At 46.4% G+C, this 17,827-nt stretch overlaps 2 protein-coding genes across 2 annotated transcripts; one reads left to right on the forward strand and one right to left on the reverse strand.

The window, feature by feature from the left end:
- Nucleotides 1-1,636: 1,636 nt before the first annotated feature.
- LOC125539373 (two-component response regulator ORR21-like) lies at nucleotides 1,637-8,086 on the forward strand. The gene is made up of 6 exons (XM_048702815.1): nucleotides 1,637-2,111; nucleotides 4,358-4,510; nucleotides 4,623-5,021; nucleotides 5,288-5,364; nucleotides 6,227-7,548; nucleotides 7,925-8,086. The coding sequence occupies exons 1-5, from the start codon at nucleotides 1,985-1,987 to the stop codon at nucleotides 7,523-7,525; spliced, it is 2,055 nt and encodes a 684-aa protein (XP_048558772.1). The 5' UTR covers nucleotides 1,637-1,984; the 3' UTR covers nucleotides 7,526-7,548; nucleotides 7,925-8,086.
- A 243-nt stretch (nucleotides 8,087-8,329) lies between these two features.
- On the reverse strand, nucleotides 8,330-10,230 carry LOC125539374 (hexuronate transporter-like). Its single transcript, XM_048702816.1, has 3 exons — nucleotides 9,716-10,230; nucleotides 8,901-9,628; nucleotides 8,330-8,830 (listed from the first exon to the last, which is right to left on the reverse strand). The coding sequence occupies exons 1-3, from the start codon at nucleotides 10,034-10,036 to the stop codon at nucleotides 8,434-8,436; spliced, it is 1,446 nt and encodes a 481-aa protein (XP_048558773.1). The 5' UTR covers nucleotides 10,037-10,230; the 3' UTR covers nucleotides 8,330-8,433.
- Nucleotides 10,231-17,827: the final 7,597 nt, after the last annotated feature.

The raw sequence follows: 17,827 nt of genomic DNA on the forward strand, positions 1-17,827 counted from the left end.
TCCCTCCCTCTAGGAGAGGAGGTAGTGGCAAGGGTATTACGCTCCCATACTCTCCCTGAGGGGGAGGGGTGCTTTTGACACTTGACTTTTTTTTGCAAAAAATCGTTCAATCTATCAATAATATGTAGCATTAGTACAAAGATCCCCATAACTGGCAAAAATTATAACCAGGTCCATGGAGCACGTAGCGGTGACTACAAGTATTCGAATGAGCCAAAAGGTGCACATCGACATCTTTCCCCTCACCAGAACTGGGAAACCTTGTTGTATTTGACAATCCAGTAAATCGTTGTGCTAAGGCCCCAAAGGGCCAACACATCGGAATAACAACCGTCGCCAAGGAAGGAAAACATAGACCAGAGGGGCCATACCTGCAATCAGATAATGACTACGAGCATCGACTGAGTCTAGACGGACCCGCTGGAGACCAACGCCGACCAGGATCCAAACAGATTCATCAGAGACCAACGTCAACTAGATCCATGCAGATTTGCCGGAAACACACCTCCACATGCCTCTTTCAATGCTAGGCGCACCACCATCATGGGGATGAACCGAGAGGATGTTATTCTGACTCTAGGGCAACGCCGCCACCTCGTCGCCCCGACTAGGACACAACAACTACCTCCCACATAAACTGCTGATCATAGGAGGAAGATCACATGTACCGAAGAAGGGCCTACATAAGGTTTAAACCCGAGTGTTGCCGACCAGATGGAAGTTAACTTTCATGGACGAATACAAAGGCCAGACGACTCAACAACCCTAGTCATGGGGAAGAACCCCAACCTACTATTACAACTACCCTACCATCAGGTTCGCATCACCTCCCCTTCATCTGGTGCCGGTAGGCCAATTGAGGAGAGGGGAGACCGGCGGTGCGACAGGGGAGGCGGAGACACATACTATGTTGTTTCCTAAACATTTGGCGTACACCACCGCTAATAGACTTTTAAAGCTGGATCTTTGATTTGGTGGTAACATGAGGAGGCTAGGAAGACACCGATGAGCGTAACTAGCGAAGGGGAAGAGGCAATGGCAACCTTTACAAGACCTAGGTTCTTACTAAATCATTTTGTGTTAGACTTCAAAGCAAGCCCATTGATGGGGTTGAGGCAGTCACTCAGATTTGTCAAGCATGCGCTAGCTCGACCAGTGGAAGGAGATGGAGTGGCTAGTGCACGAAAGGAAGGGGGAAGCGGCGAGGAGGACCACTCTCGTTACGTGGATGCAGCTCGGAGGGGTCACGCCAGTTGTCTAGTATTTTATGGCCAGCGAGAAGGACCGCTCTCGCTACGTGTATGCAGCTCGTACCATTGCGCCAGTTTTCTAGTCCTTCTTAGGAAATTTATGGCCACGCTTCAAATCCAGCAAATATTAACAGCCGTTACACAGTGCACCACGCCCGGCCTTAGGAAAGTTAATCAATTCCATCTGGCGAAAAGGCGTAAACGGGGAAGGAAATCATAGAATTATGGAAAGAAATCAGTGGAAAATCAATACAACCTGTTTTCAAAAGGAAGCGCCGGGTAGCCGCCAGCTAAGCGCGCACGCAGCCACCCCAGGCAGGAGGAGGAGGAAAAAAAGACAGCCGCCGCAAGTGGAAAGCGCAGCAGGGGGGAGAGAGAGGAGAGAGAGAGCGCCCCGCGGAATCATTAACTCCTAATCGCTCGCCCCCTGACAGAATTTAATCCCGAAATCTCGTAATTTACTTGCTTTACTAATCACGCTTAGCGATTTAGTCTCCCCCCTCCCTCCTCCTTCCCTCCTCCGCAGCCCACCACCTCTTCTTCCTCCCTCCCTCCCTCCCCTGCGCTGCTGCTCCCTTTCCCCCCACGGCCCTCTCGCCGCCCGAATCCGCGGCGCCGCAGCCGGAGCCCGAGCACGCCGCGCGCACCGAGCCGGATCTGCGGCCGCGATGGAGGCGATTCGCGCGTGATTCTCCGAGGGAGCGACGGGGGCTGGTGAGGCTTCCGCCGGCGTGATGGCGCCGCCGGAGGAGGCCGGCGGCGGGGACCAGTTCCCGGTGGGAATGAAGGTGCTGGTCGTCGACGACGACCAGACGTGCCTCGCCGTGCTCAAGAGGATGCTCGTCCAGTGCCGCTACGACGGTGAGCGGATTCTCCTCTCCTTCCCGTCTCGCTTGCTGCGGTGTGGTGTCGTGCTGCTCTGGTGCCGCCTGATTGGGTGCCCACGTACGTAGGTCTGGCGGCCTATAGGCTCCGTTGCTTCGTAGCTGTGTTTTGGTTTGTCCATAGTTGGAAAGCTCATGCTTATTAGGAGTTTGATTTGCTCTTTCCGTGTTTCTAGGGGATTCTCAACGGTCCTGTAATCCTCCGTTTTCGAGAAATTGTGCCCCCTTCTCCCGGTTTTATCTGTCTGGGGAATGGATTTCTGATGTGTGTTTGATTAAGGACTGGTAATTGCGTTGGAGATCTGGCTGGAGGAAGAATCTGAGCAGGCTCATGTCTATTGTTACTGATTGCTAATTCGCAATACTTTACCCATTAGCACGAGTATTAGGATTAGATTCCGGTGATTCACGCGAGTTTCCAGTTATGATTCCAGCTAGTACATAAACAGCGCATGCAATATCTCTAGGAATAGATAGTTGATGCGCCTATTTTTTGCCTTTTATTACCGTAGTAATCTTATTTTAGGCCTAATGACCGAAAATGGTTGATGTACAGTTTCGTTCTATTTGGGAACAGTAAGTTAGTACACGTACTGCAACACGCTGTCAATATAATCCAACGGGAAACATGTACCGTCTGATCAGGGCTGACGTGGGAGTGTTTCCCTGGGATGCACGCTCAACCCAATTAGCATCGATGTATCTATTTGCTCGACTGTAATGCCTGTCTCTATTTATTTGCGCAACCTTAATGTTGTTTCTATTATTCACTGCATATATGAGCTCATATGTATCCCTTGCCTATAGATTCTACTCTGGGCGCAAATGCCCAGACACATACATAGGGAAATAGTGTAAGGAGAGAACCAGGCTCCTGATTGTGTTGTATTGTTGTTGCTGCTATTGCTTAATTTTCCTATTCTGTGCATAGTGTACTTACTAGGCATTCATGTGGATGGGTAGCTATTGCCATAGGAAGCTTGAAGGTTACAACCTTTGGAGGTTGTACCCCCCGAACCGAAGTAAGTGTGCTATGAATGCTAGTTTGGTACAAATCTAATATGTGGGGAGGGGACATATCTGTCTCCATTTGCTGGACATAATGTTCGAGAAAATTAGCATCAGAGGCTGCTGGACTCGATTGTCTTATCTGATGTTACTACAGTTGAATGATTTTTCCGCTTACCCTTTCCAAAGGTCAGTCCAGCATCCTTGACACGTGGCGACGCCATGTGCTTGCTTGTGTCGCAACTAAACAAAGTGGTGGATTTGATTGTCTTATCCAATGTTGCTACAATTGAATGATGTTTCCTACTATAAATATAAATGTAAATACTAAGTAGTTGGTACCGTTTCGAAAGCTGGTTCAGCATCCTTGGCGGCTTGACATGTGGCACCACCATCTGCTCGCTCGTGTTGCAATCGAACAAGGTGTGCATGGTTTTTCCATGATGGGAGCCATGCTTGCATGGCTTGCACTATTTCCTTTCTCTTCTGGGTGCATGGGTATATGTTTTTAATTCTCTAATAAATTTTGTTTTTGCTTCTCAACCGCACATCAAATAATGATCCATTTGCCTCATTATATTTTGTGCAGCAAGATCTTCACATATGTAGACCCACTTGTACTTATTTCAGTGAAATAAGTGGTCCTGCCTTCTGCGCTCAATGCATGGTAGCCAGCATTACATCTCATGTCGTCTTTGATGAATGAGTGCTCTAACCTATGCCCCCCTTTCAATATCTATAGAAAAGTTGAAAGGCCAAAGGCCTGTGACTCCGTGGAGCTTGTAGCGTCTGTGACGTTTTTATTTGGCAAGGTTCACTTTGGGTAATAACTGCACAAAAAATATCCAGCATGTTCCATGTAAGACAAAACCTGAAGTAAGCAGATACAAAAGAAAGACCAGTAGAAAAACGCTCGGGAACCAGAAAATGAATCTCCTAATGTCTCAGGACAAGACATGCGTCATGTGGTAGAAGCACCCTCTGGTTGGCTGCCTGGAGGACACTCTTCCCCGAGAGCTCCCAAATATAGAACAGGACAGCTCAAAACATTTTGCACACCCATGAACATCTTGAAACGTTCTGTCTGGCTATACATGACTTATACATTCGGTAGGCACATTATACTGTCACTGCCAACCAGTGAAATGTTGCTCTATCCAATATATGTTACTGTATTGTTTTCTGCTCCATCATATAATCCTTTCTTTTGTGCAGCTACAACTTGTTCTCAGGCCACGAGAGCATTAGCTATGCTGCGAGAGAACAGGGGTGCTTTTGATGTTATAATTAGTGATGTTCACATGCCTGATATGAATGGATTCAGGTTACTTGAACTTGTAGGCCTTGAGATGGATCTTCCAGTTATTAGTAAGTAAATTCTACTATCTCCTGTGTTCGAGAAAAAGATTCTACTATCTCCTGTTCAGTATGTTCACTTGTGAATGGGATGCGATACTAAAGCTTGTTGATGACATTTCAGTGATGTCTGCTGATTCAAGGACGGATCTAGTAATGAAAGGAATAAAACATGGAGCATGTGATTATTTGATTAAACCTGTCAGGATGGAAGAGTTAAAAAACATCTGGCAACATGTTGTGAGGAAAAAGTTTGGTGGAAGCAAGGAACATGAGCATTCAGGTAGCTTAGATGATACAGATCGGAACAGACTAACTAATAATGATAATGAGTATGCTTCCTCTGCAAATGATGGAGCTGAGGATAGCTGGAAGTCTCAGAAAAAGAAACGGGATAAAGAAGAGGATGACAGTGAATTGGAAAGTGGTGATCCTTCTAATAATTCGAAGAAACCCAGAGTTGTTTGGTCAGTTGAGCTCCATCAACAATTTGTAAATGCAGTTAATCACCTCGGAATAGACAGTAAGCTTTTGTTACCTGCTTTAGTACTTATTCTATCAACTTTGGTGTTTATTACTCCCCCCCGTCCCATAATATTGACACTAGTGTAGTGTAAAAAACGCTCTTATATTATGGGATGGAGGGAGTAGTACATTACTGTAAGTAGGATAAAAGTCCTTTCTATACTAGTTTTATCAAGCAAGTGTTGTCTGTTGAACACCTATGATTTAGAAGTATGCCAATTCTCTCCACTTTTGTGTCTCATTTTATTTTTTATATTTCTACAGAAGCTGTTCCCAAGAAAATTTTGGAGTTGATGAATGTCCCTGGTTTAACTAGGGAAAACGTCGCCAGCCATTTGCAGGTTTGATTATTGTCTTCAATGTTCCTACCTTTTTAGTATCCTTAAGGAGATGATGTATTGAACTTATGTTTACTGGTGGCTTCTCTATTTTACTGTTTTCTACGCTCCTGGATGTTAGTAACTGTGTACATTTTACACCTCATTATCCCTAGCTCGAAGAATCCTCTCTAGCTTAGTTAGCAATATGAATTAAGGGCCTTCTGTTAGAATTAGTTTTGATTTTCAGAAAATTATGCTTTAGTGACTACAGTGCAGCTTAAATTTTTTTGCTCTAAAATGCAATTGCCTCAAGTTGTAGATTTTAACTAAAAAATATTGTGAGAACATGAATGAATGCTTTCCAATATTTTGGTAGATGTATGACAAGAAGCATTCCCTATTCTTAGTGGTTTGATGCTGACATGCTAGTTATCTCCTCTGTGCATCCCGTTAGTTCGAACAGGTTATATTGCCTGATGTCTTCTGAGCCCAAAACTATCCTTATTACCTCCAGATTCATCATATACTCCTTCCGTATCACACATAACTGACGTTTTTGGACATGCCTTCAGTCATATTTTTAAACCTGACTACAGATAATCAGATATCATTTTAATTATTCTGTTTGAAATTTTCCAAAATCATATTTGTAGATTTGTCTCAAAAAATATTTGTTGAATATTATGTTAGTAAGTCTTGTACATATGCTGTATTAATAATCAGTGGTCAAAGTTACATCTTGAAGACCACGTCAGCTGCGAGGGAATAGCAGTTGTAATTTGTTTTTTGCGAAGCAGTATGCTGAGTTGATTTATTGCGGTAACTTTATGTCAGTTATACATGATAATCATGCTGAAAGGAATGCATTTTTTTCTATTTGCAGAAATTCAGATTGTATCTGAAAAGGATAGCTCAGCATCATGCAGGAATGGCCAATCCATATAGTGTGCCTGCTTCTAGTGCTCAAGTGGCCTCCTTGGGAGGACTTGATTTCCAAGCTTTGGCTGCTTCAGGTCAAATCCCTCCTCAAGCCCTGGCAGCTTTGCAGGATGAGCTCCTAGGACGACCTACAAACAGCCTGGTGTTGCCTGGAAGGGACCAGTCATCTTTACGACTTGCTGCAGTCAAAGGAAATAAGCCCCATGGAGAGCAAATAGCATTTGGGCAGCCGATATACAAGGTCCAGAATAATTCATATGCGGCATTACCCCAAAACAGCTCTGCAGTTGGAAGAATGCCTTCTTTTTCAGCTTGGCCCAATAACAAACTTGGTATGTCAGATTCAATGAGCGCACTGGGTCATGTGAATAATTCTCAGAATAGCAATATGGTCTTGCACGAATTGCAACAGCAGCCAGATACCATGCTGTCGGGAACCCTTCACACTCTAGATGTCAAACCTTCCGGCATAGTAATGCCATCTCAGTCATTAAATACTTTCCCAGCTAGTGAGGGTCTCTCTCCTAATCAAAATTCCTTGATTATACCTTCTCAATCGTCAGGTTTTCTAACAGGCATTCCTCCATCCATGAAGCCTGAACTTGTTCTCCCAACTTCTCAATCATCAAACAGTCTGTTAGGTGGGATTGATCTGATTAACCAAGCTTCAACCAGTCAGCCTTTCATTAGTAGCCATGGAGGAAATCTTCCTGGTCTCATGAATCGTAACTCAAATGTGATGCCATCACAAGGAATAAGTAGCTTTCAAACTGGTAATACTCCATATCTGGTTAATCAGAACTCTATGGGAATGGGCTCTAAACCACCTGGTGTTCTAAAGACTGAGAGCACTGACTCTCTTAACCAAAACTATGCTTATGCCAACCATATGGATTCCGGCTTGCTGTCTTCTCAGTCAAAAAATGCACAGTTCGGTTTTCTGCAGAGTCCAAATGATATCACAGGTGGCTGGTCTTCTTTGCAAAATATGGATGGTTATAGAAATACTGTTGGGCCAAGTCAGCCAGTGTCCAGTTCGTCTAGCTTTCAGAGTTCTAATGCAGCCCTTGGGAAATTGCCTGATCAAGGACGAGGAAAAAATCTTGGATTTGTTGGGAAGGGTACTTGCATCCCGAACCGCTTTGCAGTGGATGAGATTGAATCTCCAACTAACAGCTTGAGTCACAGCATTGGAAGCAGTGGAGACATCCCTGACATGTTCGGATTTAGTGGACAGATGTGAAGGCTTCTTGGATTTGTAAGTAGGTAAGCATCATTTCGTAGTCAAGTTTGTTGTTTTCAAGGTACTGTTTCTTTTGGACAATAATAGATTTTGTCAGCTTAGCAACATCTCGCTTTCCCTTTCCTTTTGAAGTTTTGATGCATTGATTTATTTGTTGTATTAATCCTATTTATTTTCACTTGGTAGCTCTTGCAGCAACTTTTATCAACTTCACATACTCTTCAAGCTAGTCTGGCCGTAGCCTATTAGATTTATCAACTTCACATACCCTTGTGAATTATGCTAATTAGATTTATATATTGATTACTCTCTTTTCTTGCCTGATGCAAGAACATGTGTTCACTTTATAGATTATAATTGAAACGCCTGTTTTCTAACATAATTGTTTACTTTGTGCAGGGTAATCCCTGGAAACAATTTAGTGGTTTGATGAATGGTTGCTCTTATTTTTCATTTCATCTTCTTCTTTTCTCTGTAATTGGTTTATAAAGGGAATAATTTGTGACAGCATGTTGAATCTTGGTTTATAGAAAGTTGTTCGGTTTAAAGAATTTTGAATTATTTGGTCCTGTCTGCCGTAGCTCCTTGGCCTAGTTAACTTGTGTGTTCGTTTAGTCCCATCTAACAGGTCTTTTTTTGTGTAAAATATTTTTCTGCTCATCTAACTCGTATGCCGTCTCCGATACTGGAATTCAGGGAGGCTATATATTATCTGGTACATATTTCTATTTTAGTTTAGAGGATTAACAATTGCATCTGAGATCTTGTCTTGAACATATGGCTGTAAAGCCTGTAAATTGCATCTAGTTGAATATATGGCTGTAAAGCCTGTAAGTTGCCTTCCTGAGTGGACCTACAAAAATATATACAATTTTGTCCATGTAGCCAAGCCTGTCTTAGATATGCTGCTAGTCACTTCTGGCCAGCAATGCCTGGTTTAAGCCATCCACCCCAGTAGGAGTACTAGAAGCAGCATGTTCACAGTCCTCTTCCTCTGGCGCGACCAGAGCCGCCTTCTGCGCGCGCTGTCTGTCCGATGGGTACGTGCAGTAGAGCAAGGAGTAGATGCTGCAGCAGATGGCCATGGGCACGGCGATCTCCGCGAAAACAGCCTTCGCCAGCGCGGCGGCGTTCTCCCGTTCAGCCTTCCCGGTGCCGCCGGACGCCGGCTGGTACCCGAAGACCCGCTCCGCCAGGATGCCCACGACGGCCGGCGCGAACGACGAGAAGATCGTCTCGAAGAACCTGTCCAGCGCGTACACCGTCGTCCTCGCCTTCTCCGGCACGATCTCCGCGAGTATCGGGCTGCAAAGGGACCCCAGTTAGCAAGCAGCGCATGCAAAGAATGGAAAGTTTTGCCACCAGCATTGCTCACTTGTTGGTGGCCGGGGGGCACCAGGGCATGACGAAGCCGAGGACGGCGAAGGCGGCGGCGTACGCGGCCCCGGCCGAGGGGTCGATGGGCAGCGCGAGCAGCAGGACGGCGGCGACCGGGACGGTCGACGCCGTGCTCACCTGCGCCAGCGCGACCCTGCCGGCGTTCGGGAACCGCCGGGCCATTGGGTCCCCGATGAGCCCGGCGAACAGCGAGCCGAGCGCCCCGGTCAGCTGGTTGAGGTTGGTGATGACGCTGGTCTCCCAGTGCGTGAACCCCACGAGCTCCAGCCACATGGCGGCGAAGGTGAGCGCCGTCCACGGCACCGACCCGGCCACCCCCTGCGCCACCAGGATCTGGAACGTCGGCAAGCGCACCACGTCCCTGGCCTCCATGGCGAGCTCTCTGGCCACCGTTGCCGTGCTCTTCTCGGACGTGCTGGGCGGACGGGGGTCCGAGGCGAGGAACCACGTCGAGACGGCGAGCGCGACGCTGAGGAGCGCGAGTATGTGGAATGCCAGGCGCCAGCCGGGGACGCCGAGGAAGGTCGTGGGCGCGAGCAGCACGCCGAGTGTGCCCCCCGTCATGGCGCCCAGGCGGCTCGCCATCCCCAGCCACCCGAACGCCGAGCCGCGCGTCGTGTCGTCGCTGTAGTCGGCCGCCAGGGAGTTCATCGCCGGCACCACCAGCGCCAGGCCGACGCCGTTAAACCCTCTCGCGATCGCCATCTGTCAAAAGTAGCAGTGTGTTTTCAGCTGTAGTTCGCACCGTTACAACTATTCAAGTAGGCATGCCATGAGGCGGAGGCTGCTGACCTGGGCAAAAGTGCCGGAGACGCCGACGAGCATGGTGGCGACGGCCCAGAGGAAGGCGCCCGCGGCGACGACGCGCGCGCGGTCGTGGCGCGCCGCGGCGCACGCCGCGAGCGGGTAGCACATGGCCTGGACGAGCGCGCGGCACAGCGTGAGGGAGCCCAGCGCGGCCGGGGACGCGCCCAGCTCGGCGCCCACCTCCCTGTACACGGCCGGCAGCAGCGCCTCGTCGGCGCGCTCCAGCAGCGACGCCACCGTCACCAGCGCCAGCGTCCATTGCCTCCGCCGCCGCTGCACCAACGTGTGGGTGCTCGTGCTCACCATTGCTCACTTGGATCCTCTTCGCCTTGGCCGCTCCGGGAGCCCACAAGAAAAGCCCCGTAAATAAGGATCGCTCTCGAGTGAGTCTGGACGGAGATGAGATCAACAGAAAGTCGCCGATAATTTGATTTTGTTGGTCGGTCGCACCGCATTGTGTGCATCTGCGCTCTTCTTGGATGGCATGGCATTGCACACAATGTGCATCAGCGCACGTTCTCTTCTTCGTCTGCTGAATTATTATAGCTACGAACGCGTGAGATGTGTTCAACGGGTGATCGACGTCATACGCCACAGGCCGGGCATGTTCGACAGCAACGGATCACCGACCCTCACTGGACACCGGGAGAGGCACCTCAAAACAGACTGCACAGCATCCCTCAGAAAGATTCCACGCATGCATATTTCAATAAAGGGTTAAATTAGATAGAGAACCATCTACAAGCAGCCTCGTTTAACACACAATGCGTCGTACTATGTTTTAAACGGCCATTCGCAACGCGTTGAACTCTCGTGTTCCACGATGATGAGATCTTCAAAACTGTAGCAGCGTCACTGCTTTGATAGCGAAGGCTAGTGAATCGTATTGAAAATTTCGAGTTAATTCTGATCCATCTATCTAGAACATCTATGTGTGAAGCGGTGATAACTTGGAAGACATTTTAGAAGTATGGTCACTTTTCACCACATTTTGCAAAAGTAGTTCCGATACGATCCATATTTAACGCGCACGGGTGCAGAAAGCACAAGCCATAGAACAGATATGTGATGAGTTGGCCTACTAGGAAGCTCAACAAGAGTGACATTTAAAAACACACACACATATATCATAATCGTTCATTGAGCATATACCACGCAAGGCAGAACACTATTAACAAAAGCATCATCAGAATGGTTAACAAAACCAAATCTCACAATCTCATGTATCACCATATTAGCCCGCCGTGGAGGTATAAAGCCTATCCTCTTTCGAGGTTCCCTCAGTTAAGGGGTTGGAAGCTTCCGCGAGGGCCTTGAGACTTCCTCCTTGGTGATCATCTGTCTCTACGACGGTTAAGCTATGTAAAAGACTGCAAAGCTCTGATATCAATTGGAATGATCGAGATGGACCTGGAGAGGGTTGAATAGGGACAACTAATTGATCTAGATGGACCTAGAGAGAGTTGAATAGAGATAACTAATTTTTTTACTACACTTATCAGCAAATTTAGTTTTTGTGCTACATAAAGTGTGAACCTAAACAATGCTACCATGACATACACAACCTATATGATGTTTGCAAGGTCGAGTGACCAAAGTAAACCACAAGTAAATGAGTTGGGTATAAAATAAGAGAAAACCACGGAGAAGAAGATGTAGCCAAATATTTACTTCCTTGGAGGGAAACTAGTCAGTGTTGGAGAGGTGGATGTTACCACGAAGGCACACCAATATCGGAAAGGCTAACCAACTTCTCCTAGAGATATCACCAAGTGATTCACAACCAGTAGTGGTAGACTTTGAGGCGGCTTCCAAACCTTCCCAAACTTTGAATGCAAATCATAAGTTAATTCCTTCCCGGAGACTCCTATCGCCTAAGAGTCTCCAACCACCAAGAGTAACAAACCCTCAATGAACTTAAATTCCTTCGATGGAAATATAGATCGGGGGCTCCTCTCTCTTTTCCGTCAAAAGAGTAGAATGATTTGATTGTGGGGCATGGATGTTACGTGTAACATCTCAAATTTTCAATTTGGAATGTTATACATAGGTCATCATATGCATATCATATTTTATTTGCATTTTGGTTTTGATCCTAGAAATTCTAAGCAACTCAAGGACCCATGGAGAGAGTTGGAAATTTCGTTTATTTTCATATTTGAGTTTTTCTCAAATATTGAAAAGAGGATCATCTTGGTTTTAATTATTTTTCTCTCCAATTAATATTTCCAATATTAAAAAAAATAAAAGAGAGGAGATAATATGACTTCTCCAAAATAAAGGAAATATTGAAGGAAAATATTAAAATAAAATAAATAATTTTATTTGGATTTTATTGATATTTTATTCGAATTAGAAAAATATGTATTTTTCAAAATTGCATTTGTAGGCCAAGAAAATATTCACTTCGTTCTAAATATTTTATTTAGATGGTGAAAATTGTTTTTGGCATTTTTAGAATTTTTTTATATTTATTTAGGATTTTCCTTTTCGGTGGATTTTATTTTAAAAATAAAAACCGCGTCGCCTGACTGGGCCAACGGCCCAGCCGAGCGGGCCATAGCCCAGCGTGCCGCCGCCTCCCGCTCCGGCTCGGGAGCGGACTCCCGAGCGCCGCCACCGCCATGGAGGCTGTGTCCGTCCCGGACACGCGCCGCCGCCCCTCCCAAAGTCGGACCACCCCCCGAGGCCTTTATAACCCCCCCGCCGCCACCGCCCCTCCCACCTCGCCTCGCCAGCCGCCGCCGCAAGCAGCAGCAGCAGCGCCCGCTTCGCCGCCGCGCGCGCGCCCCTGTTGGGGAATGCAGTAATTTCAAAAAAATTCCTACGCACACACAAGATCATGGTGATGCATATCAACGAGAGGGGAGAGTGTCGTCAATGTACCCTCGTAGACCGTAAGCGGAAGCGTTATGAGAACGCGGTTGATGTAGTCGTACGTCTTCACGATTCGACCGATCCAAGTACCAAACGTATAGCACCTCCGAGTTCAGCACACGTTCAGCTCGGTGACGTCCCACGAGCTTCGATCCAGCAGAGCTTCGAGGGAGAGTTCCGTCAGCACGACGGCGTGATGACGGTGATGATGATTCTACCTATGCAGAGCGTCGCCTAAGCACCGCTACGATATGACCGAGGTGGATTATGGTGGAGGGGGGCATCGCACACGGCTAAAAGATCAACTTTTGTGTCTTGGGGTGCCCCTGCCCCCGTATATAAAGGAGCAAGGGGGAGGCCGGACGGCCCTAGCAGGGTGCGCCAGGAGGAGTCCTACTCCCACCGGGAGTAGGATCCCCCTTTCCTAGTTGGACTAGGAGAGAAGGAGGAAGGAAAGGGGGGGGCGCCGCCCCCCTCCTAGTCCAATTCAGACCAGAGGGAGAGGGGGCGCGCGGCCTGCCCTGGTCTCCTCTCTCTCTCTCTCCAGTATGGCCCAATAAGGCCCATACATTTACCGGGGGTTCCGGTAACCTCCCGGTACTCCGGTAAAATCCCGATTTCACCCGGAATTATTCTGATGCCCAAATATAGGCTTCCAATATATTGATCTTTATGTCTCAACCATTTCGAGACTCTTCGTCATGTCCGTGATCATATCCGGGACTCCGAACTACCTTCGGTACATCAAAACACATAAACTCATATTACCGATCGTCATCGAACTTTAAGCGTGCGGACCCTATGGGTTCGAGAACTATGTAGACATGACCGAGACTCATCTCCGGTCAATAACCAATAGCGGAACCTGGATGCTGATATTGGTTCCTACATATTCTACGAAGATCTTTATCGGTCAAACGGCATAACAACATACGTTGTTCCCTTTGTCATCGGTATGTTACTTGCCCGAGATTCGATCATCGGTATCCTTATACCTAGTTCAATCTCGTTACTGGCAAGTCTCTTTACTCATTCCGTAATGCATCATCCCGCAACTAACTCATTAGTCACAATGCTTGCAAGGCTTATAGTGATGTGCATTACCGAGAGGGCCCAGAGATACCTCTCCGACAATCGGAGTGACAAATCCTAATCTCGATCTATGCCAACTCAACAAGTACCATCGGAGACACCTGTAGAGCACCTTTATAATCACCTAGTTACGTTGTGATGTTTGGTAGCACACAAAGTGTTCCTCCGGTACTCGGGAGTTGCATAATCTCATAGTCATAGGAACATGTATAAGTCATGAAGAAAGCAATAGCAACAAACTAAACGATGATCGTGCTAAGCTAACGGATGGGTCAAGTCAATCACATCATTCTCTAATGATGTGATCCCGTTAATAAAATGACAACTCATGTCTATGCTTAGGAAACATAACCATCAATGATTCAACGAGCTAGTCAAGTAGAGGCAAACTAGTGACACTCTGTTTGTCTATGTATTCACACATGTACTAAGTTTCCGGTTAATACAATTCTAGCATGAATAATAAACATTTATCATGATATAAGGAAATATAAATAACAACTTTATTATTGCCTCTAGGGCATATTCCCTCCAGTCTCCCACTTGCACTAGAGTCAATAATCTAGATTACACTGTAATGATTCTAACACCCATGGAGTCTTGGTGCTGATCATGTTTTGCTCGTGAGAGAGGCTTAGTCAACGGGTCTGCAACATTCAGATCCGTATGTATCTTGCAAATCTCTATGTCTCCCTCCTTGACTTGATCGCGGATGGAATTGAAGCGTTGATACGTCTCCAGCGTATCTATAATTTTTGATTGCTCCATGCTATATTATCTACTGTTTTGGACATTATTGGGCTTTATTATCCACTTTTATATTATTTTTGGGACTAACCTATTAACCGGAGGCCCAGCCCAGAATTGCTGTTTTTTTGCCTGTTTTAGGGTTTCGAAGAAAAGGAATATCAAACGGAATGAAACCTTCGGGAACGTGATTTTCTCAATGAATAAGACCCGGGAGACTTGGACCCTACGTCAAGAAAGGAAACAGGAGGCCATGAGGTAGGGGGGCGCGCCCACCCCCACCAGGCGCGCCCTCCACCCTCGTGGGTCCACTGTTACTCCACCAACGTACCCCTTCCTCCTATATATATACCCATGTACCCCCAAACGATCAGATACGGAGCCAAAACCCTAATTCCACCGCCGTAACTTTCTGTATCCACGAGATCCCATCTTGGGGCCTGTTCCGGAGCTCTGCCAGAGGGGGCATCGATCACGGAGGGCTTCTACATCAACACCATAGCCTCTCCGATGAAGTGTGAGTAGTTTACCTCAGACCTACGGGTCCATAGTTAGTAGCTTGATGACTTCTTCTCTCTTTTTGGATCTCAATACAATGTTATTCCCCTCTCTTGTGGAGAACTATTCGATGTAATCTTCTTTTTGCGGTGTGTTTGTTGAGACCGATGAATTGTGGGTTTATGATCAAGTCTATCTATGAATAATATTTGAATCTTCTCTGAATTATTTTATGTATGATTGGTTATCTTTGCAAGTCTCTTCGAATTATCAGTTTGGTTTGGCCTACTAGATTGATCTTTCTTGCAATGGGAGAAGTGCTTAGCTTTGGGTTCAATCTTGCGGTGTCCTTTCCCGGTGACAGTAAGGGCAGCAAGGCACGTATTGTATTGTTGCCATCGAGGATAACAAGATGGGGTTTTCTTCATATTGCATGAGTCTATCCCTCTACATCATGTCATCTTGCTTAAGGCGTTACTCTGGTTTTAACTTAATACTCTAGATGCATGCTAGATAGCGGTCGATGAGTGGAGTAATAGTAGTAGATGCAGGCAGGAGCCGGTCTACTTGTCTCGGACGTGATGCCTATATACATGATCATACCTAGATATTCTCATAACCATGCTCAATTCTGTTAATTGCTCAACACTAATTTGTCCACCCACCATAGAATACTTATGCTCTCGAAAGAAGCCACTAGTGAAACCTATGGCCCCCGGGCCTATCTTTATCATATTGATCTCCTACTACTCAGTTATTTCCTTTGCTATTTACTTTGCCTTTATTTTACTTTGCATCTTTATCATAAAAATACCAAAAATATTATCTTATCATATCTATCAGATCTCACTCTCGTAAGTGGCCTTATATGGATTGACAACCCCTATTTGCGTTGGTTGCGAGGATTTATTTGTTTTGTGCAGGTATGAGGGACTCGCGCGTAGCCTCCTACTGGATTGATACCTTGGTTCTCAAAAACCGAGGGAAATACTTACGCTACTTTGCTGCATCATCCCTTCCTCTTCGGGGAAAACCAACGCAGTGCTCAAGAGGTAGCAAGCGTCTCTTGATGTCTTTGGTGAAGGAAATATGCCCTAGAGGCAATAATAAAGTTGTTATTTATATTTCCTTATGTCATGATAAATGTTTATTATTCATGCTAGAATTGTATTAACAGGAAACTTAGTACATGTGTGAATACATAGACAAACAGAGTGTCACTAGTTTGCCTCTACTTGACTAGCTCGTTGAATCAATGATGGTTATGTTTCCTAACCATAGACATGAGTTGTCATTTGATTAACGGGATCACATCATTAGAGATGATGTGATTTACTTGACCCATCCGTTAGCTTAGCACGATGATTGTTTTGTTTTTATTGCTATTGCTTTTTCCATAACTATACATGTTCCTATGACTATGAGATCATACAACTCCCGAATACCGGAGGAACACTTTGTGTGCTACCAAACGTCACAACGTAACTGGGTGATTATAAAGGTGCTCTACATGTGTCTCCGATGGTGTTTGTTGAGTTGGTATGGATCAAGATTAGGATTTGTCACTCCGATTGTCGGAGAGGTATCTCTGGGCCCTCTCGGGAATGCACATCACTATAAGCCTCGCAAGCAATGTAGCTAATGAGTTAGTTACGGGATGTAGCATTACAGAACGAGTAAAGAGACTTGCCGGTAACGAGATTGAACTAGGTATTGAGATACCGACGATTGAATATCGGGCAAGTAACATACCGATGATAAAGGGAACAACATATACCGTTATGCGGTTTGATCGATAAAGATCTTCGTAGAATATGTAGGAACCAATATGAGCATCCAGGTTCCGCTATTGGTTATTGACCGGAGATGAGTCCCAGTCATGTCTACATAGTTCTCGAAACCATAGGGTCCGCACGCTTAACGTTCGGTGACGATCGGTATTACGAGTTTATGTGTTTTGATGTACCAAAGGTAGTTCGGAGTCCCGGATTTGATCACGGACATGACGAGGAGTCTCGAAATGGTTGAGACATAAAGATCGATATATTGGAAGCCTATATTTGGACATCGGAATGGTTCCGAGTGGTTCGGGCATTTTTTCAGAATACCGGGAGGTTACCGGAACCTCCCGGGGAGTATATGGGCCTTATTGGGCCTTAGTGGAATAGAGGAGAGGGAAGGGAAAAGAGGGAGGCGTACCCCCCAAGCCCAATCCAAATTGGGAAGGGGGCCGACCCCCCTTTCCTTCCTCTCCTACTCCTACTGGGAAGGGCTCCTACTTCTACTAGGAAAGGGGGAGTCCTACTCCCTCCGGGAGTAGGATTCCCCCAGGGCGCGCCATAGAGAGGGCCGACCCTCCCCCTCCTCCACTCCTTTATATACGGGGAGGGGGCACCCCATGGAGACACAAGTTGATCATTGATCTTTTAGCTGTGTGCGGTGCCCCCTCCACCATAATCCACCTCGGTTATATCATAGCGGTGGTTAGGCGAAGCCCTGTTCCGGTAGCAACATCATCACCGTCATCACGCCGTCGTGCTGACGAAACTCTCACTCGAAGCTCTACTGGATCGTGAGTTCGCGGGACGTCACCGAGCCGAATGTGTGCAGATTGCGGAGGTGTCGTACCTTCGGTGCTAGATCGGTCGATCGTGAAGACATACGACTACATCAATCACGTTGTCATAACGCTTTTGCTTACGGTCTACGAGGGTACGTAGACGATACTCTCCCCTCTCGTTGCTATGCATCACCATTATCTTGCGTGTGCATAGGAAAATTTTGAATTTACTGCGTTCCCCAACAGTGGCATCCGAGCCAGGTTTATGCGTAGATGTTATATGCACGAGTAGAACACAAAGGAGTTGTGGGCGTGGGTATATA

The sequence above is a fragment of the Triticum urartu genome, chromosome 2 (genome assembly GCF_003073215.2).
Source record: "Triticum urartu cultivar G1812 chromosome 2, Tu2.1, whole genome shotgun sequence".
Lineage (NCBI taxonomy): Eukaryota > Viridiplantae > Streptophyta > Magnoliopsida > Poales > Poaceae > Triticum > Triticum urartu.